The 25,548-nt window shown below is 45.8% G+C and overlaps 2 protein-coding genes across 9 annotated transcripts in view; one reads left to right on the forward strand and one right to left on the reverse strand.

Moving 5' to 3' along the window:
* Positions 1-8,026, reverse strand: AIMP2 (aminoacyl tRNA synthetase complex interacting multifunctional protein 2). 7 transcript variants are annotated; one of them, XM_042922524.1, is made up of 5 exons: positions 7,521-7,590; positions 6,835-6,899; positions 3,850-4,056; positions 1,346-1,577; positions 1-522 (listed from the first exon to the last, which is right to left on the reverse strand). In XM_042922524.1, exons 2-5 carry the CDS (start codon positions 6,844-6,846, stop codon positions 134-136), a joined length of 840 nt encoding a protein of 279 aa, XP_042778458.1. In that variant the 5' UTR covers positions 6,847-6,899; positions 7,521-7,590; the 3' UTR covers positions 1-133. The 7 variants fall into 7 exon arrangements, with proteins under 7 accessions (XP_042778458.1, XP_042778455.1, XP_042778454.1 ...); XM_042922521.1 differs by lacking the exons at positions 6,835-6,899; positions 7,521-7,590 and adding an exon at positions 7,875-8,026; XM_042922520.1 differs by lacking the exons at positions 6,835-6,899; positions 7,521-7,590 and adding an exon at positions 7,755-8,026.
* PMS2 (PMS1 homolog 2, mismatch repair system component) overlaps positions 7,923-25,548 on the forward strand; it is a 27,435-nt gene continuing 9,809 nt past the window's right edge. The window contains exons 1-11 of one of the 2 annotated variants that reach the window (XM_042922506.1): positions 7,923-8,257; positions 10,128-10,267; positions 10,888-10,974; positions 11,405-11,507; positions 12,242-12,425; positions 15,424-15,591; positions 16,619-16,716; positions 18,439-18,538; positions 19,657-19,741; positions 21,075-21,230; positions 23,881-24,766. In XM_042922506.1, the coding sequence (XP_042778440.1) occupies positions 8,235-8,257; positions 10,128-10,267; positions 10,888-10,974; positions 11,405-11,507; positions 12,242-12,425; positions 15,424-15,591; positions 16,619-16,716; positions 18,439-18,538; positions 19,657-19,741; positions 21,075-21,230; positions 23,881-24,766 (2,030 nt within the window). In that variant the 5' untranslated portion in view covers positions 7,923-8,234. Of the gene's footprint in view, positions 8,258-8,879; positions 10,268-10,887; positions 10,975-11,404; positions 11,508-12,241; positions 12,426-15,423; positions 15,592-16,618; positions 16,717-18,438; positions 18,539-19,656; positions 19,742-21,074; positions 21,231-23,880; positions 24,767-25,548 lie in introns of those variants that run through there. The other variant, XM_042922505.1, reaches the window with a different exon arrangement.

A 25,548-nucleotide genomic window follows, 5' to 3' on the forward strand; every position in this document is an offset into this window, starting at 1 on the left:
TAAATTATGATACCTTTATTCATTCTAGACAACTGGACTAAGCAGACTTTGATTTTAGTAGTACAAGTCCTTTACCCCCAACAGGCAGGAAACAGCACCATTCATGAAGTCAGCCTTTTACAGGTTCCGAAATTCACTGAAGGAGCTTGAGCGCAGTGTTGAAGGGGGCCAGGTTCTCACACGCCCTCATCCACTTCTGCACGTTGGCCGGCACTGTCATGCTGCCGCCTCCCGTCTGCTGGAGCACGGACCACAGCACCACATCTGCCACAGTGAGTTCATTCCCAACCAGCCAGGGGCTCTTGCCAAGAGCTGAGTTCATGGAGCGGAACACAGCGGCTTTTTCTTTACTGCTTCCCTCTTTTAGCTGAAAAACCGCTATATCTACCCAGCTATCTATGAGGGTTAAATTCACAGCATTCTGCTTCTGGCCAAACAGAGAGAACAGAAACCGGGCGATGTTCCCTTCTCCTTCGATGGGACACATCGTTTGGACGCTGAACTTCATCTGCGTCTTCGGCACTGAAGGGAGAAAAGCACACCACATAATGGCCATGAGAGGAGCCTTCAGAAGGAAGTGCCTGAACGATGGGGAAGGGGATTTCCCAGTTGTGAACTGGTGGCAAGGGAAAGGGGTTTCAAGATCACGATTTTAGCCTGTCTCCAAAAAGTGCATTTTTCAAGAGAGTTTAAACCGGATGGGTAGAGAACGTAAACTCTGTTAAAGAGTAAGCGTTTCTGGTATTTGATTATGATGGTTTTCAAGCTAGAAAGGCCCTCAGACCATCTACTCCAACCCCTGTGCCTAACAATTTGCAGGATGAGGACTGGTCACCAGGAGTCCCACGTGCCATGCTGGGAGCTCCGTCTACCTTCACGAGGGCTCCTTATGGGTTGCTGAGGCGGCGGGGGGGTTCTGGATGAACGGTGCTCACTCCCCTACCATATAAACGTAACCAGGAGAGGCATACATCAGAGGGACAGCGAAGAAAGGACAGCCTGCCACCCTTTCCAGGCTATTTGAAAAGATAACACTGATTGATGTCCCTGTAATACGTCTGGAAATGGGAGGTCAAGGTGGCCAAGACTGCCCTTTCTCTCCTGCTCTAGCTGATCAGACAGGATCCTCCCTAAAATGGCTGTCAGAGAGCTAACCTTCCTAGAAGAAGGAGAACATCTTTGCCTCAAGGTTCATCTGTGCTCCTTTTCTAGAACTACCTGACATGCTTTCTAGACTTTGAGAGAATTTGACCTGATAGCAAGTCACGGTCCTGGCCCCTTAGGAAAGGCACGGTGCACGGCTCAGTCCAGGGCGTGTGAGCCCAGCCCAGGGCCCTCTGCTTACCATTCTTCCAAATTAGAGTAAAACCCAGCTGATACTCGTGACGGGGCTGTTTTTTGGTCTGGTCGCCAAAGCACTTGAGGAGGTTTTCTGGCACACTCTTAACTGCAGAGTGCGTGTGAACGGTGGACAGGACCCTGTAGTGGTCACACAGGAGCCTGTGCAGCACGAGCAGGGACAGGGGAGGGGAGGCAGGGTTTGCGTTGATCACGATGTCTTTCAGCGCCCCGTAATCCTGTGGGAGAAACCCAAACATGAGGAACGTTAACAGCAACTTGACTGTATATAATTGTACCAGGTGCCGTTCTTAGGGCCTGACCAGGGTTATTTAACTGGGTCCTCGACGCCCATGAAGAAGGTCCTGCTCTCACCCCATCTCACAGCTGAGGAAGCTAGTTCTGGGGGGCAGATGACCCGCCAGGCCCACAGCTCAGTAAGAAGTGGAGCAGGGATGGGAGCCGACTGCAGCCCCTTCACCTCTGCGCTGCTGGCCCTCGACACCGTGAAATCAGGAAAACAACACGTGAAGAATGACCCCACTGGGGCAGCAGGGTGGCTCCGTTGGTTGAGCACGTGGCTCATGATTTTGGCTCAGGTTGTGATCCTGCAGTTGGTGGGACTGAGTCCCACATCAGGCTCTGCGCTGACTGAGCAGAGCCTGCTTGGGATTCCCTCTCTCCCTCTCTCTGCCCCTGCCCTGCCTGTGGGCGTGCTCTCAAAATAAATACAGGTAAAAAAAATAATGGCACTACTATTTGTTCCTAAGTTATTGAGAACCCCCCCCCCCCCCCACACACACACACAATTACTCCATTTACTGAATCTTTCCAACACCAGACCACCTGACAGGACAGTTTCTATGTCAATTTGTGTGTGAGTTACGTGTCAATAGCAAGTCCCCTGAAAAAGGGCACGGTTCCAAATGTCCTTGGTGATGGCAAGTGGGCAAAATCTAGAAAACTAGGTGTCAGCTGAAGCGCTATGAGATGCTAAAATGTACTGCTCTTTTAGATGCAGACTTTATGCATTCGTTTTAATTTTCTTTTTGAGAGAGAGAGAATGGGCACATGTGTGCAGGAGGGGCAGAGAGAGGGAGAGGGAATCCCAAGCAGGCTCCACACCCAGTGCCTTGGAGCCCTAAATGGGGCTCGATTTCATGATCGTGAGATCGTGAGCTGAGCCGAAATCAAGGGTCAGAAGCTTAAGCAACTGAGCCACCCAGACGCCCCTCCCTCCTTTTTTATTTTAGAGAGAGTGGGCACAAGCGGGGCAGAGGGAGAGAGAGACAGATTCTTAAGCAGGATCCAAAAAGCACAGAGCCAAATGCAGGGCTCGATCCCACGACCCTGGGATCCTAACCTGAGCCAAACTCAAAAGCTGCACACTCAACAGACTGAAACACCTAGGAGGCCCATGTTATAATGAATGAACTCTTATAACACTCTGGAGGCCAAGTTCCTCGGCTTTCTGTACACAGCCTGCCACAATCTGGCCAAGAGTCTTGCCCCTCCTGACCGAAGCCTGTCACGTCACCTACGACAAATGCGCTGCAATTCTCTGAACAGCATCACTTGACGCTGTGCCTTCTGAAGTAACAAAATTCATCTTACGCACCATGTGCCCTGGGAAGCCTTCCCAGCACCCTGACGCACTGGCACAGCTGTGTGTGATCGCCCACTCATCAACCCGACTGGCTCCCTGAGGAGCCTGGCTGGGTCTCTGGGTGCTCAGTGCAGGCAGACATACCGGATGAGGAAAGAACCCGCGCGCAGAGGTCCTGAGTTACCGGGACACGCTGCGACCACACCTCCACGTGTTCACGCTTCCCCGAGAGCTCCACGTCCATCACCGATTCCAGAGGACGGGATTAGCAGAGGTTCTTGGGACACCCTTTTTGTGCCCTCAATAAACACCACTTTGAAATGAGATTCTTCCTCTGCATATCAGACTGTCACCTAAGCTAGCTAAATCCTGCAGACTGATCACTAAAGGCGGTGCACGCAACTTAATTCTAAGACCGCAAACTGAATGTAACAAAAGACACTTGACATGTGAGACAGGGGCTGGGCAGCCGACACTCTGAAGTCCAGGCTGCTGTCAGGGTCAGGATGGACTTACGTGAACCGGAGAAATGCTCAGGTGACCTAAGGTCTGTTTCGCCAGGCTCGGAGGCCGTGAATGACACCCACCTCCGGCCTGCGTCACACGTGGCATGGAATGGTGGGAGCTGTGACCGGACTCCTTTCCTTGCCTAAGGATGTTCCCAGCTCTTCTCCACCGGGTCTGAGAAGTCAAGCAGCTTTAGTGCTTGCTCTGGCTTTGCTCATAGCTCACGAATCTTGTTTTGTGCACAGGCACAATCATTGAGGGGAGAAAAAAAAAGAACATGCTCCTTGTACCCACCTCTGAGAACTGGAAAGCCAAAGCTTGAATCACACGAGCACAACTTTCTGGCACTCACAGCAGCCGAGCATGCTGATGTTCTTTAGCTCTCCAGGTGAACTTACCTTTCCAAGCACTGAGTTTAAGTCCAACGCGCTGGTCGAGAAAGCAGCGGGCTCGTCAGCTTGGATTATGTTGGTTACGTCCACGTCTGCGTCTGGTGTCTGAATCATCTTCGAGAGGCCGTCAACCGCAGCTTTCAATTCATAGAGACGTTTTAAAATATCATCTTGGCGGGACTCAAGGGCTTGAAGAGATGGGTCGGACTCTTCCTAAACAAACCAACATCAACACGTTCATCTCCTCTAACGTCACAGCAGCATTTACATTTGATCCTTTGTCTTCTGCTGAGTTCCATGAATTCATTAATACCCCCCCACCTCTGAAAAGAATTAAAATGAAGTAGCAGAATCATCTCATTTTCCAATAGGTCCTGCAAACCGATCCACAAATGCTTCAAAACAAACAAAGAATGTGACTGAAAGCCATTCTGAAATTGTAGGACTATTTCAGGTAATTTAAGAACAGAGGAGAACGGATGAACATAAATCTTATTTCTTTATTCTCAGTATCAAATTAGTTCAAAAAACTTTGCTTCAACAAACAGAAAAAGATGGGGGGGGGGCAATGAGAATGTAACTGAGAAATTTATACAAATAGGAGAGAAAATGGAGCAGAAGCAGGCTCAACATAAAGTGTCATTGGCTTGGAAAGGTATGTCCATGGAGTCAGATGATCTATTCCCCACATCGTTCTTAAGGCAATGCTGGCACTCTTAGAGTCATCCAGAACTTTTTCCACACTAACATCCTTTACTCACTGAATCTTTGCATTCTTCTTGCCTGGTATAGTCACTGCTACACAGTGAGTAACCAATAACATTCACTGAGGAATAAATCTCAAACCTCTACAGGCTTACTTTAAAAAGCACTAACAGGGGCGCCTGGGTGGCGCAGTCGGTTAAGCCTCCGACTTCAGCCAGGTCACGATCTCACGGTCCGTGAGTTCGAGCCCCGCGTCGGGCTCTGGGCTGATGGCTCGGAGCCTGGAGCCTGTTTCCGATTCTGTGTCTCCCTCTCTCTCTGCCCCTCCCCCGTTCATGCTCTGTCTCTCTCTGTCCCAAAAATAAATAAAAAACATTGAAAAAAAAAAAAAATTTTAAAAAGCACTAACAACCCTCTCAATAAAGTCACATCGTACAACCTATTTCCAGATTCACGAGCTCTCATAACGGATAATCCATTTTGAGCTGAGAGAAGAGTATGTTAAGCAAGAAGAAAATGCTCGTAACTAGAAAGAATAGTCAATACGGCAGTGACCTTGACGTGACTGTAAACGTGCACTCACGATGCACTGTATTTTTGTGTGCTGGTAAGCCTGATGTTCTCAGGAACTTTTCTTCCTTGCACAGCCACTCATAACACTGCCCTCGCACAGATCTAGTTCATCACCAGGTGAGGTCCATTTCCTGGAGTCCATCGCCTTCTAAGCTTTCCTCAGCTGTCACTGCCCAAGTTGAAGACACCACTTTTCACCTAGCCTGCTTCCACTCGTCACCTTGCTCCCACTGGGGTCACCCTTCCAATCCGTCCCTAAGATGGCAGAGAGATGAAAACAAATGTTGATCCTGTCACCCCACCTCCATGTTAACCTCTTAGGCTCTTTGCCTAAAAAACAAAACCCTTAAGAAATAGTCCGCATTGGAGCACCTCGGTGGGTCAGTCGGTTGAGCGTCCGACTCCAGCTCAGGTCATGGTCTCACGCTTCATGAGTTCGAGACCTGCATCAGGCTTACTGCCATCAGTGAAGAGCCCACTTTGGAACCTCTGTCCCTCTCTCTCAAAAATAAACATTAAGAAAGAAAGAGACCGAGAAAGCAAGCAAGCCAGCCAGCCTGTCTGACTTGTCCTCTGGGTACTTCTCACGTATCGCTCCCCCTGGAGCTGTGCTCTACGTATGCTGCCCTTCGGGTCCCTAAAACACACCATGTCCCCACCTACCACAGGGCTCTTATTTATTCTGTTCCCTCTATCTGCAACACTCCTCTCTCTTCTCCTAGACCTTAATCTGCACTTTCTCGCCTCCCCTAGCCTGCCACTCTGGTTTAAGCTCCAACAGCAAAGAAACGTAAGATAATTAGCTTGCGGGTGGAGCAAAGAAGAACAAAGACTTCAGTGTGCCAATTAAATAATTAGGGGCTGACTAGAAAGAAGTCTGAATTCAAGGTGTGTGACAGGCACGGCAACTCCTGTGTAACGTCCTTGTGTTCTTCAATGATAGCCCTCGAGTGCTCTCCCAGTTTCTTTTAATCAGCCTTATTGGTGCACTGTGTGTGCACAATCGTGCTCCTTTCTACACATGGCAGCAGGGTGTCCCTGACGAGCCAGGGCAGAGAAGCACCTATTGTGTTCACCGCGCCAGTCAAGTCAACACACCGAAGAAGGTCCAGGTCCGAAGACTGACTGGGAGCCCCACTCAGCTTGATTTCACGCCTCCTGGGGTGAGGAATGAGGAAGTGCTCACAATCTGCTTTACCTGTGCCGTTTTGCTGGCCCGTGGCTTGTTTTCCCGCTCGGATTAGCCTGTGACTCGGCATGTCGTGTTTATCCGTTTTATTTTAGATGTACTTTAGAAGCGGTTTATTCTTTGTGTTGCTCCCGTTTACCTTGGAGATGCTTGATTTCTAATTCTCTGTCTACACTGTTGTCCTGAGTTTAAGAAGTGGGGCTGGCTGGCTTCTAAGTTAGAGGTTCACAGTTAAAAGTCCAAGGAAGTTAAGCAGCACACCAAGAAGAAAAAAAAAAAAAAAGACTTGGTCTCACATGAGACAGTGGCACTCCCAACTCTGGGTCTGGGTTTTGTTTTTAATTCCCTGCGACTGTCCTGTGTCCGGTGATGGGCATTGGATCATGGTGCTATTTCTGTCCTAGCTCCCTAGTGAGACAACTGTGTCACCATTTTCCAGCTGACCTAACCACCCGCCTTCCAATCTAGGCAGAAGGCTATTAAAACAAACTGAAGGGTAACTCTCCCCGGGAGAACAAAATTACCTGTTCACTCATCTTCAGTCAGAATGGAGGAAAGGTGTCTCCTGTCGGAAACCTAAGAAGTGTATCTGCGGCCCATAAAAAAACAAAACAAAAAACACGAAAGGCTTGGGCAGAGGCTTTGGAAAAGAGACCACTAGAATGGCCAGCCCTCAGGAAAAGAAGGGCGCTCCACTGATCCAGAAATTTGGAAAACCCGAACCGAAAGGACACCAGGCTCCCGCGGTCCACCCGCCCGCGCTGGGGAGGGTGCCAGCGCCAGGAGCTCCGGGCCCACCGCCGGGGCGCACACGCCGCTTAGGGAGGCGTTGCACCCGGTGCAGGTGCAGGCGGTCCAGTCCCAGGGCGAGCACGCACACCCCAGGCCAGCTCGCGCGCGACAGCGGCCGCTGCGGACCCGCTGCCCGCGATCCCGAGGCAAGCCTGCGGGAGGCGGCATGACAGCGACGCGGCGGCTTGGGGACGCAGGCTTGGGGCGCAGGGACCGCGGAAGTCGGGCCCTGGGGGCGCTGACAACGTTAACCAGGGTGGCGGGGACACCGGGGTTCGCCTAAGGATTCCTCAAAATTAACATCTACGTGCTCACTTTGCTGTGGCCAAAATTTGGTAACAAAAAACCTTAAGTAGCCATAAGCGGGAAAAAGATACAAGAGGATTAGAGCTTTTAATAGACAAAAGCAGGTACAGACAACTGGCGGGAGCGTGAAGCCGGGCCTCCACCACTCCCCACTGCAGCTTGTCGGATCTCAGGGCTCCAGCCGGAGGAGACCCGACCCTTAGCCCCTCACCCCCGACTGACCCGGCCAAGGCGCCTGCGCACTGGGCGGAAGACCCGGGGATGTGACTTCGCGCTTGCGCACTGCAACAGGGTGGAAAACGTACGCACAGGGCGGGTGGGGGCGGGGAGGGACGCGCGCTCCTACCTGCACGTGGCCTGAGTCCGGCGCTGGACTGCCGGTTCTGCCGTGCACGTTGGGGAGCCGGTACATGCAGGTGGGAAGCTCTACACGGAGAGATGCGCTGCCCTCGTGATAGGGCTTTACCTGGTACATCGGCATCGTGGGAACCAAAGGACGGAAAGTGGCAGATGAGGGACACGAACGCTGAGAAACCGTCCGAGACGACGACAGACTGCGGCCACGTCCTTTCCGATCCGGCTGCGGCCTTTCGGGAAAGCGCAGTCCGTATGGTCTAATTGGCCCGCGCCCTCTTACGTCACGGCCTCGACCTTTTACACAACCAATCAGCAAGAAGGAGGTGTGGGAATCGTCGGCTGCCCCATCCGGAAGGGGCGGGGCACAGTGTCGGAAGCGGCCAATGGGCAGCCGGGAGGCCGAGCCTCCGTGGGAGCGGCGGCGGCGGGAACTGTCCCGAGTCCCGGAGGTGGGTCACATTCTGGATCCATGGAGCTAGCCGAAGGGCCAAGGTGAGAGGTGCTTGCAGTGTCCCCTCGCGGTCGCTCTCCCTGAGGTCCACGGCGTTCCAGATTCCTGGAATGGAATGGAAGGAGGACGCAGCGTTGGGCGAGCCGGCGCGGAGGCCCCGGAGCGAGCCCCCCTACCTGCTGCCCTTTGGGCTCGGCGGGAGCATCCGGTCGGCTCCCTGCAGACTCTGCTCGGACGCCGCCACACGTCCATGGACTGGAAGCCGGAGCACGAAGTGCCTGGAGACTGAATTCATTTTTTCTCTGCCTGGTTTCTTTCTTTTCTTTTTTTGAAAATTGAGGTTATTTTGGGGAGGCTTCAAGGCAAATGCTAATTTGCATAGCCGCACCGTTTTTGAAAATGCAGAACATTTGTATCTCTTCGAGTATGTCATTGCTGGTTAGTCAACTGCATGCAGTTCAGAGCGGCGAATCTTCAGCTAGCACTGTTGAATTCAGTGTCAGCTTCCTGAACCCAGATTCGCGGTCTGTGTTTAAATGTTTCATCCCCAGTCCTCGAAATAAATATCAGAAGTGGACTTGTTAGCCTATGGTGTGTTGCCAAATAAATAAGTTTAAGAGATACTTCTTTCCATTTTATATTGTCATCTGCAGTTTCCACATTTAAGAGAAACCTGAGCGAAATTTTTTGCAAGGTAGAATGAAGAGTAAAGATGTTTGTTCCCTTTATCTTGTAAGAGTTTATCGAAGGTCTGCTGTGTGTTAGATGCTGTGGGAGAAGACCCAAATATTTCTCTCCCATGGAGGCTTCTGGGTTCTGTTACGTCCACATTATCAATTAAACTGCTTACAAGAAATTGCTAAATCAATGAACATAAGGAGTACGTTCTTGGGATGACAGGAATTTGCCAGGCAGAGGAGGAAGAGGGGAGCAGTCTAGACCAAAAGATTCGTATGTGTGTCTAAAACAGCTTGTGATATTCAGGAAACAGTTTGCTATTACTAGAATGTAAGGGAGTTGGTGAAGGGAGAGGATTGGAGAGAATGAGAGAAAAGTAGACTGGGGTCCAGTTAGGACTAGATTTTAAACTTAATATAGGAGACAGTGGGACGCTAGTAGATTTAAAAAAATTTTTTTTTCCTAAAGTTTATGTATTTTTTTTTAGCAATCTGTATGCCCAAGGTGGGACTTGAACCCAGGACCACAAGATCAGAAGTCCCATGCACCTCCGACTGAGCCAGCCAGGTGCCCCAACAGTAGTAGATTTTTCAGCAGAGAAATTATTTGGCCAGATTAATGATTTTTAAACTGATGGTTTCATGGAAGGTGGATTGGAGTAGGGAGAAAGTGGAAACAGATTGGTTGGGAAACTCTTAAAGGAAGTATAGCAAGAACTTTGGGGGGGGGGTCTTTGCTAAGGCAGCAGCAAGCAGCCTGGATTGGGAGCGGAGATTCAAAGGCTTCTTTTGGGAGTAGTAATAGAACCAGTACCCAGTTTCTAAGATGGTTTTGATTTTAACATAAACGCTGTGTATTTCCCACCATACTTGTGGTTTTTCAAACCGTGTGAGAAATGTTGTTTTCACTTTTCAGAAGAAGATCCCATTGTTGCCAAAGATTATTGACCTGTAGGTTTAAGGGTACATGTGTCTCTTCCGTGTAGATCCTAGTATAATAAATTTCTAAATACCCATTACATTTGAAGTATCTATTCAGATTTTTTGACAAATGTGTAAGGATCATAGAACAACGTTTATATTTAAGAATATGATCAAGGGATATGTTAATATAATAAATGAACGTGTTAGATACATTGACTATTAACAGAGATGAATCATTTCCCGCAGTTAAAACCAGGATGAAAATACATAAATGCATGCTTGCTTTGTTTCTTGTAACTGGTGTCTTTAGTACAGAACTTGCTAAGGCCATCAAGCCTATCGATCGGAGGTCAGTCCATCAGATTTGTTCTGGACAAGTAGTACTGAGTCTAAGTACTGCTGTGAAGGAGTTGGTAGAAAATAGTGTGGATGCCGGTGCCACTAATATTGGTAAGTTTAGAAGAGTTTTAAGCCACAGGAAATAATCAGTTTATACTGTATTATTCAAGAAACATTTGTGATTGTAATAAGACAACCAGATGTTGATATACTGAGAAATTACTATGTTTTAAACTTAAATTTAGCATCTTTTATGTGCCTAGGTAGGCAGTAATAATAAAAGCAGTTAACTTTTATTGTGTTCTTACTAGTGCCACACAGCTGTTTCTAATCTGCCGAATAACCGTATGAGAATAGGAATTATTATCACTACTGTATTCATTTTATAGAACAGAAAATGAAGGCACGGGAATTTACTTTGAGGTCATAGAGCTAGGAAAATGTGATTCCAGGAAGTCTGATTGCCGAGCCTTTTTTCCGTAATGACTCTTGAAATTATCCTTTTGAAAGAAAGGTAGAAAGGAAGGAAAGAAAGAAAAGAGAAAACTATTTTATCTGGGTTAGTAAATTGCCAAGAAGTCCTTTTAAAGAAAATGAAATACACAAAATGACAGTAGTACATTTAAGTAAGTGTAATTATGACTCTAATTTGTATTACATAAGTTATAAGTAATGTGAGTATAAAGGCTTTTTTACATGGATCAAATTAATTAATTTGTTAAACTTTTTAGATCTAAGGCTCAAAGACTATGGGGTGGATCTCATTGAAGTTTCAGACAATGGATGTGGGGTAGAAGAAGAAAACTTTGAAGGCTTAAGTAAGTGGAGTTTTTCTAATCTTTTTTTCTTTCTTTCTTTTTTTTTTTTTTTTTTTTTTCAGTGTTTTACTTATGTTTTGAGAGAGAGACAGAGTACGCGTGGGGAGGGGCAGAGAGAGAGAGGGAGACACAGAATCAAAGCAGGCTCCTGGCTCCGAGCTGTCAGCACAGAGCCCGACACGGGGCTCGAACTCACGAGATGTGAGATCGTGACCTGAGCTGGAGTTTGATGCTTAACGGACAAGGCACCCAGGTGCCTCTAGTCCTATTTTTAAATATTTGAGCAAAATGTTTCCAAACTTTGAGTAACACTGTCTTAGGAAACACAAAAACAGCTTTTTAAAACCAGTTGCTTTGGTAGGTGTGGTATTTATTCAGGGGTATATATCCCTTGAAATATTTTTGGTCTTACTGTGTACCTCTCTTTCAGCTCTGAAACATCACACTTCTAAGATTCAAGACTTTGGTGACCTAACTCAGGTTGAAACTTTTGGCTTTCGGGGGGAAGCTCTGAGTTCACTTTGTGCACTGAGGTGATGACAATATTTTTATCCACTAACTTGACCCCTTACGAAAATCTCTCTGAACCTGAAAACGTGGGGTTAGAATCATTGTTGTTTATACTTCTCCGTCCTGAGTGTCTCAACTTCAAACTTCCACATTTGTTTTATCTTACTGCCAATCTAAGTGGTAATACTTCCGAAATGTAAGCAATGAAATGAAATAGTATTGTAAAAGAATTATTACCCTTGTTAAAGCAGTAACTTCTCAATTTTAAAATGGCACGTAGCTAATAAGTTACAGATGTGTTGGTTTTGATTTATTTCAGTGTTTAGGAAAAAATTTAACCGAAATACTTATCATATATAACAGAGTCTAGGTTTTTATGAATAATTACTTACGCATTGGAACTATAATATTTTTTGGATCCTTGTTAAAAGTTTTGTTAAACCAGTAGGAATAAAACTGAGAAATAAATCTTTATTTGTTAATATGTAAGCTGTGAGACCTTTTATTTTGCCGTTTAACCATAAAAACAAGTATCAAAGCTTTCATCAAAACAAAGCATTTATAGAACTCTCTGTCTTACTATTAGGCGCCAAGATTTAGATTCTATGATGACCCCTCACCCATATAAACGTTCTCGATGATCTCAGGGATCAGCATTTTTTCAGGAGAGGTTTTAGAGAACAGAAGTGGGAGAATGAGCATGTGATGTCCAGCACCTGTCAGTGTCTGACTGTGTCGCACCTGCTCTCTCTCACAGCGATGTGACTATTTCTACCTGCCACGCATCCGCGAAGGTCGGGACTCGGCTTGCGTTTGATCACAATGGGAAGATCGTCCAGAAAACCCCCCACCCACGACCCAGAGGGACAACGGTCAGTGTGCAGCAGCTGTTTTATACACTCCCTGTGCGCCATAAGGAGTTTCAAAGGAATATTAAAAAGGTACGTTAGGGGCATCTGGGTGGCCCAGTCGGTTAAGCGTCTGACTTGGGCTCAGGTCACACTCTCGCGGTTCATGAGTTCAAGCCCCACGTCAAGCTCTGTGCTGACAGCTTGGAGCCTGGAGCCTGCTTCGGATTCTGTGTCTCCCTCTCTCTCTGCCCCTCCCTTGTTCGCGCTCTCTTTCTCTTTCTCGCAAAGATAGATGAACATTAAAAAAAGAAAAATGTACAGTAAATTCAGAACCCCAGCCTCTGAGAACATTGATACACATGTAGTGAGACATCTACCACACTAATGTGCACTGAAATTAACTCTTCAGATGATTCTCTTCCCTGAGTTTTTTGGGGCGTGCTTAGTTTGTCTTTTCCTGACCGAAGACTGAGCTTGAGGTTGATGTGTCCTCTCTTTTTTTCTTGAAAAAAAAAAAAAAAGTCATTAAATCATATTTATTAGGTGTTCTAACATGGGAATGAATTCATTAAGAAGTAACCTTTTTCATTCTGTCTGTAGCTTTTTTTATATTTTTTTAACTTTTTTATTTTATTTTATTTTATTTTTTTGAGACAGAGACAGAGCATGAACGGGGGAGGGGCAGAGAGAGAGGGAGACACAGAATCGGAAACAGGCTCCAGGCTCCGAGCCATCAGCCCAGAGCCCGACGCAGGGCTCGAACCCACAGACCGCGAGATCGTGACCTGAGCTGAAGTCGGACGCTTAACCGACTGAGCCACCCAGGCGCCCCCTGTCTGTAGTTTTTAATAAGATGTTTTTCTTGGTTTCCTGAAAAATGAAGCGTTACAACTTTTATGAATTTGAATGGAAATGAAATAAATATATCAATTGTGCTTAAAAAGCAGTTCTAGGGGCGCCTGGGTGGTTCAATGGGTTAGGCGTCCGACTTCGGCTCAAGTCATGATCTCACAGCCCGTAAATTCAAGGCCCATAAGTTTGAGCCCCGCGTCGGACTCAGAGCCTGGAGCCTACTGCGGATTCTGTGGGTCTGCCTCTCTCTGCCGCTCCCCCACTTGCTTGCTCTCTCGTTCTCTCTTTCAAAAATAAATAAACATCAAAAAGAAAGCAGTTCTAAACTGTGCATACGTGTATTTATGTGTGTCTGCGTGTATACATGTAATCATATAGTTTTGTAAAAGCAAACCAGCTAGCCGAAATATGCATAGGAAGAAGGCTGGAAGGGAAGACATGTGATTGTTACCAGTGGTTATTGATGCATGTGCGATCACAGATGCTTTTTGCTGTCTTCCTTGCACTTTTCTCTTTTGTGTATCTATCTTTTTATAATCAAAAAGTTATTTAAATGGATGCAGCTAAACACTTTCTTGTACAGCAATTTGCACAAGTTATAGTGCAAATTTTACAAGAATGTATATTTACTGTGGATAAAACCATTTTTCATTTTTATTTAAAAATTAAAAATTTTGGGGTGCCTGGGTGGTTCAGTTGTTTAAGCATCTGACTTTGGCTCAGGTCATGATCTCTCAGTTCATGAGTTCGAGCCCCACATCAGGTTCTGTGCTGACAGCTCAGAGCCTGGAGCCTGCTTCGGATTCTGTGTCTCCCTCTCTCTCTGCCCCTACCCCGCTCGTGTTCTCTTTCTCTCTCAAAAATAAATAAACATTAAAAAAGTTTTAAAAACCAAAAACAATTAAAATTTTTTTGTATAGAAAAAAGTTATTATTCATTTTTTATATCTCATGGTAAAAAAAATCAGTGCCTCAAAAACTATAGGAATAAAGAACTTATACTTGCTGGAAAAGACCCTTGTTAATAGTGTGATATATGTGTTTCCAGGCTCCTTTTAATTTCATGTATTTACAAATCTTGAGAAAAAAAATTCAAGATAAATTAATATAAGGAAATGAAACAATACAGAATATAAAGATGTAAGTAATACAGGATTATATGTAGTAGAAAGTTGAGATTGTGTCTGTCTGCCTCCCAGAGTTTGGTGTATATCCTTTAGACTGATATACAGATGGAACCTTTATTCCATAGAATGGAGAATAAAATCCGATCTTTGATTTTCTTTTGTAAAGGTTTTTATTTATTTATTTTTTTAATGCATACGTTTTATTTTTTTCTTAACAGTTAGGATCACATTATACATTACGGTTCTATAACTTGACCGTTTCTATAGTATGTCGTAGGTATCTTTTTTGATCGTGTATCTTTTTTGGCTGACTCGTTACTTTATTCTCTATCATTCTGCCATTATATGGATATACCATAATTTATTAACTCCTTGTTGATGGTAGCTTAGGTTCTTTTTATTTTTTCACAATTACAGGGGCACCTGGGTGGCTTAGTCAGTTAAACGTCTAACTCTCGGTTTCAGCTCAGGTCATGATCTCACAGTTTGTGAGTTCAAGCCCTGCATTGGGCTCTGCACTGATGGTGTGGAGCCTGATTGGGATTTTCTCTCTCTCTCTCTCTCTCTCTCTCTCTCTCTTTCTTTCTTTCTCTCCCTCTCTTTCTCTCTCTCTGTCTCAAAAAATAAATATAAAAACATTTTTTAATGAGAAAAAAAAAAGTTTGACCTAATTGACTCACTGTCCGATGAAATAACTTTTAAATAAACTTTTTTTCACAATTACACATTGTTTCAGTGAACATTTTTGTAATATATCTTTGATTATTTGTGCCAGTCATTCTACAAGGATAAATTTATAAAGGAAGGATGACCAGGTCCAGTGGAATGCACTTTTTGATTTTTATAGCAGTGGGCGTGGACATCGGGGACAGAAGAGAGGTGTGGTTAGGAACCTAAGCCTCTTGAGCTCTCTCTTATACCACGTGTGAGGGTATACATTGAATACAAAGGTATACATGCATAAAGGTATTCACAGCTCCTTCTGTCAGGAACAATTTTTCTTCTTTGTGCGCCGATACGAGAACCTTGAGTTGGATGTTTTAACTTGAACCATGTAGTTTTTGTCGGATTAAAGTAACGTCGGGTCTTGTATTTGTGTTTTTTAAACAGGAGTATGCCAGAATGGTCCAGGTCTTACAAGCATACTGTATCATTGCAGCAGGCATCCGTGTAAGTTGCAGCAATCAGGTTGGACAAGGAAAACGCCAGCCTGTGGTTTGCACAAGCGGAAGCTCCAGCATAAAGGAAAATATTGGATCTGTGTTTGGGCAGAAACAGGTAGTGGTGGCCAGTTATTTAAAAAACATTTTATTCCTCTAGTAATTATGGCAGGTTTCCCTTGTCCTTTCCAAAGACGAGAGAAGGAAATCCAATAATTGATTTTTTTTTTTTTTTAGGATTTTTATTTTATTTTATTTTTTATTTTTTTAAAGAGAGAGAGAGAGATGGGGGGTGGAGAGCAGAGGTAGAGAGAAAGAGACTCTTTTTTTTTTTTTTTAATTTTTTTTAAATGTTTTTATTTATTTTTGAGACAGAGAGAGACAGAGCATGAACGGGGGAGGGGCAGAGAGAGAGGGAGACACAGAATCGGAAGCAGGCTCCAGACTCTGAGCCGTCAGCCCAGAGCCCGACGCGGGGCTTGAACTCACGGACTGCGAGATCGTGACCTGAGCTGAAGTCGGACGCTTAACCGACTGAGCCACCCAGGCGCCCCAGAAAGAGACTCTTAAGCAGGCTCTACACTCAGCACTGAGCCTGACATGGGGCTCGATCCCACGACCATGAGATCATGACCTGAACTGAAATCAAGAGGGATGCTTAACTGACTGAACCACCCAGGCACCCCTAAAGATTTTTATTTTTAAGTAAGCTTTATCCCCAACGTGGGACTCGAACTTAAAACCCTGAGATCAAGAGTCGACTGCTCTGTCGACTGAGCCAGCCAGGAGCCCCCAGTAATTGATTTCTTAATTAGGTACTTACCACAAGAGTTAATGCTGAGAGCTGAAAGATTTTTTTATTTTATTCTTCCAGAGAATAAAACCCTCCTTTTACTCTGCATCTGAAAAAGGGTGTTGTGGGCAATGTATTGATTATGGATAAGTATGCGCTCAAGTGGTCCATCCTTCTGATAAAAAGATCAAAATTTCAGTTATGATAGCTGCCAGAATCAGCCACCGAGATTCCTTGTGCTCTTACTCTGAGTGGCCTGACCAGGAAAAGCAAACACACAAAACCCTTCCTTTCTGAAATTAGGTTCATCCTAATTTTGTTAGGAATTAACTGTGAGTCTTGTCTCTTTTAGCTGCAAAGCCTCATTCCTTTTGTTCAGCTGCCCCCTAGTGACTCTGTGTGTGAAGAGTACGGGCTGAGCCACGGTGATGCTTTGCAGACTCTGTTTCGGTGAGTAGATTGCTGCCGGGAAAATTACAATCAAACATTTTGTCTGGGTTTTTTTGTATGTATGTATGTATGTATGTATGTATGTATGTATGTATGTATTTGTTTTGAGAGAGAGATAGCACAAGCAGGGGAGGGGCAGAAAGAGAGAGAGAGAGAGAGAGAGGGAATCCCCAGCAGGCTCTGTGCTGTCAGCGCAAAGTCTGAAGCAGGGCTCGAACTCACGAACCCATGAGGATCACGACCTGAGCCAAAATCAAGACACTCAACCAACCGACTGAGCCACCCAGGTGCCCCTGGAGGCTTTGTTTTTAAAGATCGTGATTTTAAGGTTTATAGTTTTTATATTCGTTGTAAAGTTATAGGCATTATTATTGCTGAGAAAGAGGATTTTTATAAAGGAGTCCGTTACTTAATTCGTTCAATATCCTGGGTCCCTGGTGCACTTGAGGGGATTTCCTACTGAATTCTTTGGTTTCCTATTGATTTCCTATTGAAACCTTTGTAGTAAGGACTCTGCTTAGTGACAAATTAAAATAATTTTTAATTTACGTATATGTTTTGCCTTATGGGGATTTGACACAGTGGAATAGTGTTTCCTTTCATTCATGTCTTACCCAATATCTTCCACTGTCATTACTCTCAGGGTAAGAAAAATTGGCATTGCCCCTACTTGGGATTGGCCTTGTGATGGCCCATGCCTGCTCACTGTCTACTTGCCTCTGGCTCACATGCAGAGATTCATTTCTTTTGTGTGCACACCATTCTTACAGAGTGCAGAGTGCACATACCCCGGGTAGATCACAGGCAGAGGGAGCACTGTAATTTTTTTTTAGAGAGAAAGAGAGAGTGAGTGAGTTGGGGTGAGGGGCTGAGGGAGAGAGTGCAGCGCCCCAGCGCAGAGCCTGAGTCGGGGCTCCATCCCACAACCCTGGGATCATGACTGGAGCCTAAATCAAGAGTTGGGTGCTCAACCGACTGAGCCACCGGGTGCCCTGAGGAAGTTAACAGTACCTTAGGAGATAGGAGTTTGCTGATGGAGAACAGATTGTCTTGTCTTTTTTTTTTTCTTTTCTTTTTTTACTTTAAAAATTTTTTTGAAGTTTATTTAGAGAGACCAAGAAAGTGAATGGGGAAGGGGCAGAGAGAGAGAGAGAGGGAGACATTGAATCCCAAGCAGGCTCCGCACTCAGTGCAGAGCCCGATGCAGGGCTTGAACCCACTAACCACGAGCTCTTGACCTGAGCTGAAATCAAGAGACGCTTAACCCACCGAGCCACCCAGGCGACCCAAGGAGAACACATTCTAAAAGGGCAGGGAGTGCGGGCAGAAATCCTGAATACAAGTAGTTGAGCTCCCTGGGCAGCTGGTGGGGACAGCTTGAAGATTCTAGAATGTGAGTTTTGGGTGAGACTCCTTCCTTGCATAGAGGCCAAGAATTTAATAGGGCAAGTGAGAGAAGAGCTGAAGCAAATCTGTTTTGAACCCACTGCATTTCCTGTGGTGGATTCATTGACCGTAGGAGCTGTAGAACATGCCAGAAGGTGTGTGTCCTTTTTATGATTTATCAGAGTGGAACACAGACACGCATCAACTGAAATGTTAATACTTATCAGTGTGTAACCAGGTGTTATATTTTATTTTGTTTTTATTTTTGAATGTGCCCTCTGACATGTTACTGTTTCCATTCTGGAATCCTGTCCTTACCGTGTGAACATTGTACAGCATCTCTGGTTTCATTTCTCACTGTGCTCATGGTGTTGGAAGAAGCTCAACAGACAGACAGTTTTTCTTTATCAATCGGCGGCCTTGTGACCCGGCAAAGGTATTTTTTTTTTATGGTTGTTTTTTGTTTTTTGTTTTTTTTGAGGGAAACTGAGAGAACACAAACAGGGGAGCGACGGAGGGGGTGGAGAGAGAGAGAGAGAGAGAGAGAGAGAATCCTAGCAGGCTCAGCCCTTGTCAGCACAGAGCCTGATGTGAGGCTCAATCCTGCATCTCTGGGATCATGACCTGAGCCAAAATCAAGAGTCAGACAGACGCTCAACTGACTAAGCCACCCAGGCGCCCCTAGACTGGTCATCTTGATAGGGTTTTAGTGTTTCGGTTTTGATTTTGCATTTTCAGCAATATTGTACCTCGGTCATAGATTCTGTTTTCTGGTGGCACTTGAAAGTGACTTCTGTCTGTTGGATATGGTTCAGTATTGTGCATGGTGCAGTTTTATAGTTTATCTCCAACACTTTTAACGATGATATTACAGAATCACATAAATACATTTCTCTGTACGTTGGAGTGTGTTTAATGAGCATTTAAATTGCACCTGCAGCATGTTGGCACTGAAGTTAAAATAACATAATAAACAAATAAATAGGCTGCACCTACATCTTTTGACATATCTTCAAAAGCAGCTTTGGATTGGAAAAAGATTCAGGTTTAGGGATTGATGACTAAAAATATCCCTTTGAGGGGCATGAGGAAACTTTTTTGGGCAATGGATAGATATATTGATTATCTTGATTATGATCTTACTGATCTTGATTGTAAACTTGTCAAACTGTATAGTTTATTTTTTAAACATTTTTTTAAGTGTTTATTTTTGAGAGAGAGGGGGAGACAGCGTGTGCATGCAAGTCAGGGAGGGGCAGAGAAAGAGGGAGAGAGAGGATCTGAAGCCAGCTTCATGCTGATAGCAGTGAGCCTGATGCGGGGCTTGAACTCACCAACTCTGAGATCGTGACCTGGGCCGAAGTCGGATGCTTAACCGACTGAGCCACCCAGGCACCCCTCAAACTATATACTTTAAATACATGTAGTTTATTGCAGGCCCCGCTCTACCTCAGTCAATCTGTTAAGATATAGCCATGTAGTGGCTGATTAGAGCAGCGTGTTGGGGGACAGACAGGAATGTTTGTTCTTTTTTAACCTTTGTTTTGTACGTAGGTTTCCAGACTTGTGAATGAGGTCTATCATATGTATAATCGCCATCAGTATCCATTTGTTGTTCTTAACATTTCTGTTGATTCAGGTAAGTTCCACTGAGCTTTCTGTCACGTTGGTGACTTACCCCTAAAAGAAAAAAATGAAATCATAAAGCCATGATATGACCAGAAAGGATTTTTGTGGCAACAGTTGATGGCAGTGTATTTTTTGTTTACATACTTTTGATTATATTGTATAGACTTTTGTTTTTTATACAGGCTTTCTTGCTTTCTGCTTGAGACCAGGTTAATGGTATTATTAGAAAAATAGGACTTTTTCATGGCACATAAGGGAGAAAGCAAAAATTTTAAAAGCGTATTTTAAAAATAATGCTATTTTTCTTCTGATTGGGAAAATTCTGGTTTATTGTTATCTAGGATTTTTTCCTAGGTACTTAGAAATATGTGCATGCCTTAAAATACGTAATGCTATATGTATATCCCTACTCATATCCTTTATAAAAGGGAGAAAATAACTTTGGGTAAGTTTGTATCAAGCTCTTTATCCTTTGACATAAATGGGTTTTTTCCCATGTCCTAAAAATTATTCAGAAACATGATTTTAACATCTGTACTCACTATATTCCAAGGTACAGATGTATCTTAAACTTTTTAAATTCTTAGCCTTAATTCAGCTGTCTTCAGTTTTTAGAAATTTAAATACTATCGTTATATTAAATAGTTACCTATATCATTGGTAATTTCCTTAAGATACATTCCTAGTACTAGAATTAGTGTGTCCATGACTAGGATCGGGCTGTACTCATTTACACATCTAGAGCCGTGTATTGGGTAGTGTCATTTTTTTTTTTTTTATTTTTTTTTTTTAATTTTTTTTTAACGTTTATTTATTTTTGAGACAGAGAGAGACAGAGCATGAACGGGGGAGGGTCAGAGAGAGAGGGAGACACAGAATCTGAAACAGGCTCCAGGCTCTGAGCCATCAGCCCAGAGCCCGACGCGGGGCTTGAACTCACATACCGTGAGATCGTGACCTGAGCCGAAGTCGGACGCTCAACCGACTGAGCCACCCAGGTGCCCCTGGGTAGTGTCATTTTTAACCAAAGTCAGTGGGCGATACTAGAAGGACCTTATTTTGGCGTGCGGTCTTCTTTCCTATGTTTTCATGTGTTTATTTGCTCTTTCTTTATTTTTGCAAATTGACTGTTCAGATACTTGCATATTCTGTCCGTTTAATAAACGGTTCATCTTTTCCTTGTTTCTCTGAAAGTGCTGATTTTACAGTTTATGAATATTAGTCTGGACACTGCAGTGTTTTTAACAGTACCTTTGGTAAGCGCAAGAGAATAAAATAGACGGGGAAATTTCTGTGAAAGGTGATTTTAAACATAAGTGTCTTTTTTTTTCTTTTGGCCTTAGAATGTGTTGACGTCAATGTTACTCCCGATAAAAGGCAAATTTTACTGCAAGAGGAGAAGCTTTTGTTGGCAGTTTTAAAAACATCTTTGATAGGAATGTTTGATGGTGATCTCAACAAACTTAATGTCAGTCAGCAGCCGTTGTTGGGTATTGAAGGTAAGAAAATACACAGGTGTATGGACAGCTTCTGAAACTCACTATCCTTTTTTTTTTTTTAATTTTTTTAAATTAAAAAAAATTTTTTTTAATTTTTTATTTAATTTTTATTTAGAAGAGAGAATCTCAGGCAGGGTCTGCACTGATAGCATGAAGCCCAATGTGAGGCTCCATCTCACGAACCGTGAGATCATGACCCGAGCTGAATTCAAGATTCGGACGCTCAAACGACTGAGCCACCCAGGTGCCCCCAAAATCTCTGAAAGGATGTGTCACACTAGGCAGTGTAGAGCTGCAGATGTAAGGAAATCGGGTAACAAGAGAAATGGAAGGCACATTTGGCACATCCAGGGATGTGTTCTTACCAGGACTCAACCGTTTTCCTTTAATAAACACTCCTGATGGCTGCAAACCTTTTGTTAATTTCCAGAGTTCTGAGAAAAGTCAATTCTGACCATTTTTGCCCATTTTTCTCATTTCTTTACGGAGTGGGGAATTTCTGGGGGCCCTCGCGCTGCCATTTTCCCACCCGTCACCCCTGTGCCTTCTTCGCTGAGTGGCGTATGGGAATGAGCGTCACCACAAAGCTGATTCAGGATGTGTAGTAGTGACAGGTACAGTCATTATTTTATTGCCTGGCCCTACGTGATCAGATACTTAAGTAGTTTTCTTCTTTTTTATCCAAACCAAGAGCAGCTGGGACTTCTGGGAGGGGGCCCAGCGTTGAGCTCTAGCCGCCTTCTTTGGCAGAGGGAAGAGTTGGCCATTACCCCGCCCCCCATGACCACATCTCCTTGGGGTGCACACTCTCTTCTGTCGGCCAGCCTGCCCTGATCTCCATGTCTGTATGTGCAGAGATGGTGGGCGCCCATCAGTGCGTCTTCCGAGGGGGGAAGCCAGAGCTGCTGAGGAAGCTGAAACTAGAGTGTGGCAGAAGGCTAAGGTGACAGACGGGTGTGGCTCCCAGTGAGAGGAGAGGTTGTGGGATGACTTTGTGAGCTGAGGGTGCGAGGAGGAGCTGGAAGGGGCTTGGCAGGGGGTGGGGGGGGGGGGGTTGTTGGCAGGGATCCTGAGCCGCTCTGTCCTAACGTTCCTTACACCCCAGGGGCGGGGAGAGGTCGATTTGGAAGAGAGCAGGCAGGCTCTGGTTTTGATAATCAGGGCCTAAGGTGGAGGCGGAGCTCCCGAGGGGTGGAGTGGAACAGGAGCGCAGAAATCCGGGCAGTAGAGTGGCAGAGCTTCGCTTTGGACGCGGTGGGCGCCCGTGAGCCCTGGCCGTCCTCGGCGTGGGGTGGCGTGGATGTGGATGTGCGCGGGGATGGAGTGGAGGCTGCTCCGCTGTATGTACATCTCTGTGGAGGGGGCCACTCACAGACACGCTTCGCCAGACGCTACCCTGTAAGGACAAACTGCTCAAAATACCGGTGCCTCTCGAAGCCCAGTTGAACCGATGCCCCTTTCGGCCATTGTATTGGAAACAAACAAACACGAGTGTATCAGCCCTGAGGTCAAGAGATGGCAGCCGTAGAACCACCCTGCTTCCCCTTCTGCTTGCGCCGACCCCCCGTGGGTAACCATCTTCCTCACTTCTGACACCACAGATTCATTTTATCTGCTTTTAATTTCTGCTTTTTTGCGTCTTGTTTCTTTCTCTCATTACCTTGTGGGATCCGTCCATGTCACATGGCAACTCATTCATTCGTTCTCGTTGCTGTGTGGCATTCCGTTGTAGTTCTTTTTTTTTTTTTATTTTTTATTTTTATTTTTGAGACAGAGAGAGAGCATGAACAGGGGAGGGTCAGAGAAGAGGGAGACACAGAATCCGAAACAGGCTCCAGGCTCTGAGCAGTCAGCAAAGAGCCCGACGTGGGGCTTGAACTCACAGACCGTGAGATCACGACCTGAGCCGAAGTCGGGCGCTTAACCGACTGAGCCACCCAGGCGCCCCTCCGTTGTAGTTCTTAACGGCATGATTTCTTTGTGGACGGTTGGGTTGTTATGGCCAGAGCGGCCGTGGACACCCCTGTCTGTGGCTCTGGCGGGTGTGGGTGTGCCAGGAGCGCAATGCCAGGCCACAGGCCTCCACCTGCAGATGCGTCGTGTTTAGATTTAGGAGCTACTCCCAGAAGGTTTCGCAAAGCGACTGTACCGATTTGACTACCACCAGCAGTATTTACACCTTCTTTTTAAGCCTCATCTTTGCGAACTTTTGTCGATTGTTAAATTTTCGCCCATTCTGGTGATCGTACAGTAACATTAAAGTGTGGCTTCAATTTGTATGTCCCTTAGGATTAACCATTGTTGTATGTTCTGTTAGCCGTCTCTGGATCCCTACTTTTGTAAAACGTATCCTCTTTTTAAAAAAAATTTTTTTTAACGTTTGTTTATTTTTGAGAGAGAGAGAGAAAGACAGAGCATGAGTAAGGGAGGGGCAGAGAGAGAGAGGGAGACACAGAATCCAAAGCAGGCTCCAGGCTCTGAGCTGTCAGCACAGAGCCTGACGCAGGGCTCAAACTCATGAACCATGAGATCATGCTGTGAGCCGAAGTCGGCCGCTTAACTGACTGAGCCCCCCAGGAGCCCCCAGAAATACCCTTTTTCTCCACTTCATTGCAGCCCCTGATACTCTCCTCTGCTCCTATCTACTCAGGTAACTTAATAAAAAAGCATTCGGCAGAAATGGAGAAGCCTGTGCCAGAAAAACAGGATGATCCTGCTTCGTTAAGGACTGGAGGAGAAGCGAAGAGGGCAGTGACCATTTCCAGACTGAGAGAGACCTTTTCTCTTCGGCACACGACAGAGACCAAGTCTCAGGGCCCGAGCACCACCGAACCGAGACGGATTTCTCCAAGACAGAAGAGACACGTCCAGTGTTCTGGAGCTCCAGACTCCCCGTGTTTCCAGAAGTGCGCCTCGGGCACAGGCTCGTCCGGCCCTGGCGGGGAGGCGATGCGTGTGCGCGGGGGCCCCTGTGACCGCAGGGATGGAGCGGAGATGGAGCAGGACTCGGGGCACAGCCGCACTTCGGCCGGCCCGCGGGAAGGGCCCGGCACCCCAGCAACGGGCGGTCAGTCCGGTGGCACCTGTGCAGCAAACTCCCCTGAGGACAGGTTTTCACAGGGAAACGAGGAAGCTTCTGAGAAGTTGCCTGAACTTGACCGTCGCTCTGCAGACACGGAGCGCGGTTCCGATCACGAGGACGGTGGACGTAAACATAGGGTCTCGCCTCCGCCCGTAGATGCATCCTCCCCAAGCACACGGCGTTTCAAAAAAGACAGCATTCCTTTGAATCCTGACCTCCCTCAAGGGTTGGTGACTGCGCAGAACACATCAGCGTCTCAGGTGGACGTGGCTGTTAAAATCAGTAAGAAAGTAGTGCCCCTGGCCTTTTCCATGCGGTCTTTAGCGGCACGAATAAAGCAGTTACGTCACCGAGAAAGGCCACAAGAAGGCGAACAGAATTACAGGAAGTTCAGGGCAAAGATCTGCCCCGGAGAAAACCAAGCCGCGGAAGATGAACTGAGAAAGGAGATAAGGTAACGTTCTTTCATAGGATGAGCTGCCGGGAGGGGACGAGGCTGGTCCTTCCAGGCCCTGGTTTTGCTCCTCTGGCTGTCAGGACAGTCCTCCCTGGGGGCCTTCTCTGCACCACAGACGTGACATCTCCTGATGTCACCCTTTCCCAAGCTTCTGTCTCCCCCTCTCCCAGCCCCGCTTTCTCTCTGCCTTCTCTGTGCTCCTCGAAGATTCTAATTTGGGAGTCTGTTTCCACTCTACGGATTGCTCATTAGCCCTACTGGTGCATCCTTGGTGATGCTGTTTCCACTCGCTGCATTTTCATTGCCCCTCATATGCATCAAATTAACTTTCTTTAAAGAGGTCTTTCTCGGTGAAACCTTTCAAGAATTGTTTCCTTAGATTTTTTTAGCACATCCTGTCCATTTAGTTCAAATTAATCAGGGCCTCCTCAACCCCGATCTCCTTCCTCTTCCCCAAGGTTTCACAGTGACTCCTCCCTGCACTGAATCCATGGAGGTTTTAGTGGACATTACTATTTCCCATGATTCATTAAAAAAATTTTTTTTAATGTTTATTTATTTTTGAGAGAGAGAGACACAGAGTACGAGCAGGGGAGGGCCAGAGAGGGGGACACAGAATCTGAAGCAGGCTCCAGGCTCCAAGCTGTCAGCGCAGAGCCCGACATGGGACTCAAACCCACGAACCGTGAGATCATGACCTGAGCTGAAGTTGGACGCTTAACTGACTGAGCCACCTAGGGACCCCTCCCATGATTCATTTTAATGCATATTAGGAAAAA

Source organism: Panthera leo, chromosome E3 (assembly GCF_018350215.1).
Source record: "Panthera leo isolate Ple1 chromosome E3, P.leo_Ple1_pat1.1, whole genome shotgun sequence".
In the NCBI taxonomy this organism is placed as follows: Eukaryota; Metazoa; Chordata; class Mammalia; order Carnivora; family Felidae; genus Panthera; species Panthera leo.

What these genes read in the sequence shown, in the direction of transcription:
- AIMP2 (XM_042922520.1), bottom strand. Translation starts at nt 7,889, where the DNA reads ATGCCGATGTACCAGGTAAAGCCCTATCACGAGGGCAGCGCATCTCTC. An exon ending in CGGACTCAGGCCACGTGCAG is followed by an intron (nt 4,057 to 7,754) that starts GTAGGAGCGCGC and finishes TGGTTTGTTTAG; the next exon opens with GAAGAGTCCGACCCATCTCT. An exon ending in TACTCTAATTTGGAAGAATG is followed by an intron (nt 523 to 1,345) that starts GTAAGCAGAGGG and finishes TTCTCCCTTCAG; the next exon opens with TGCCGAAGACGCAGATGAAG.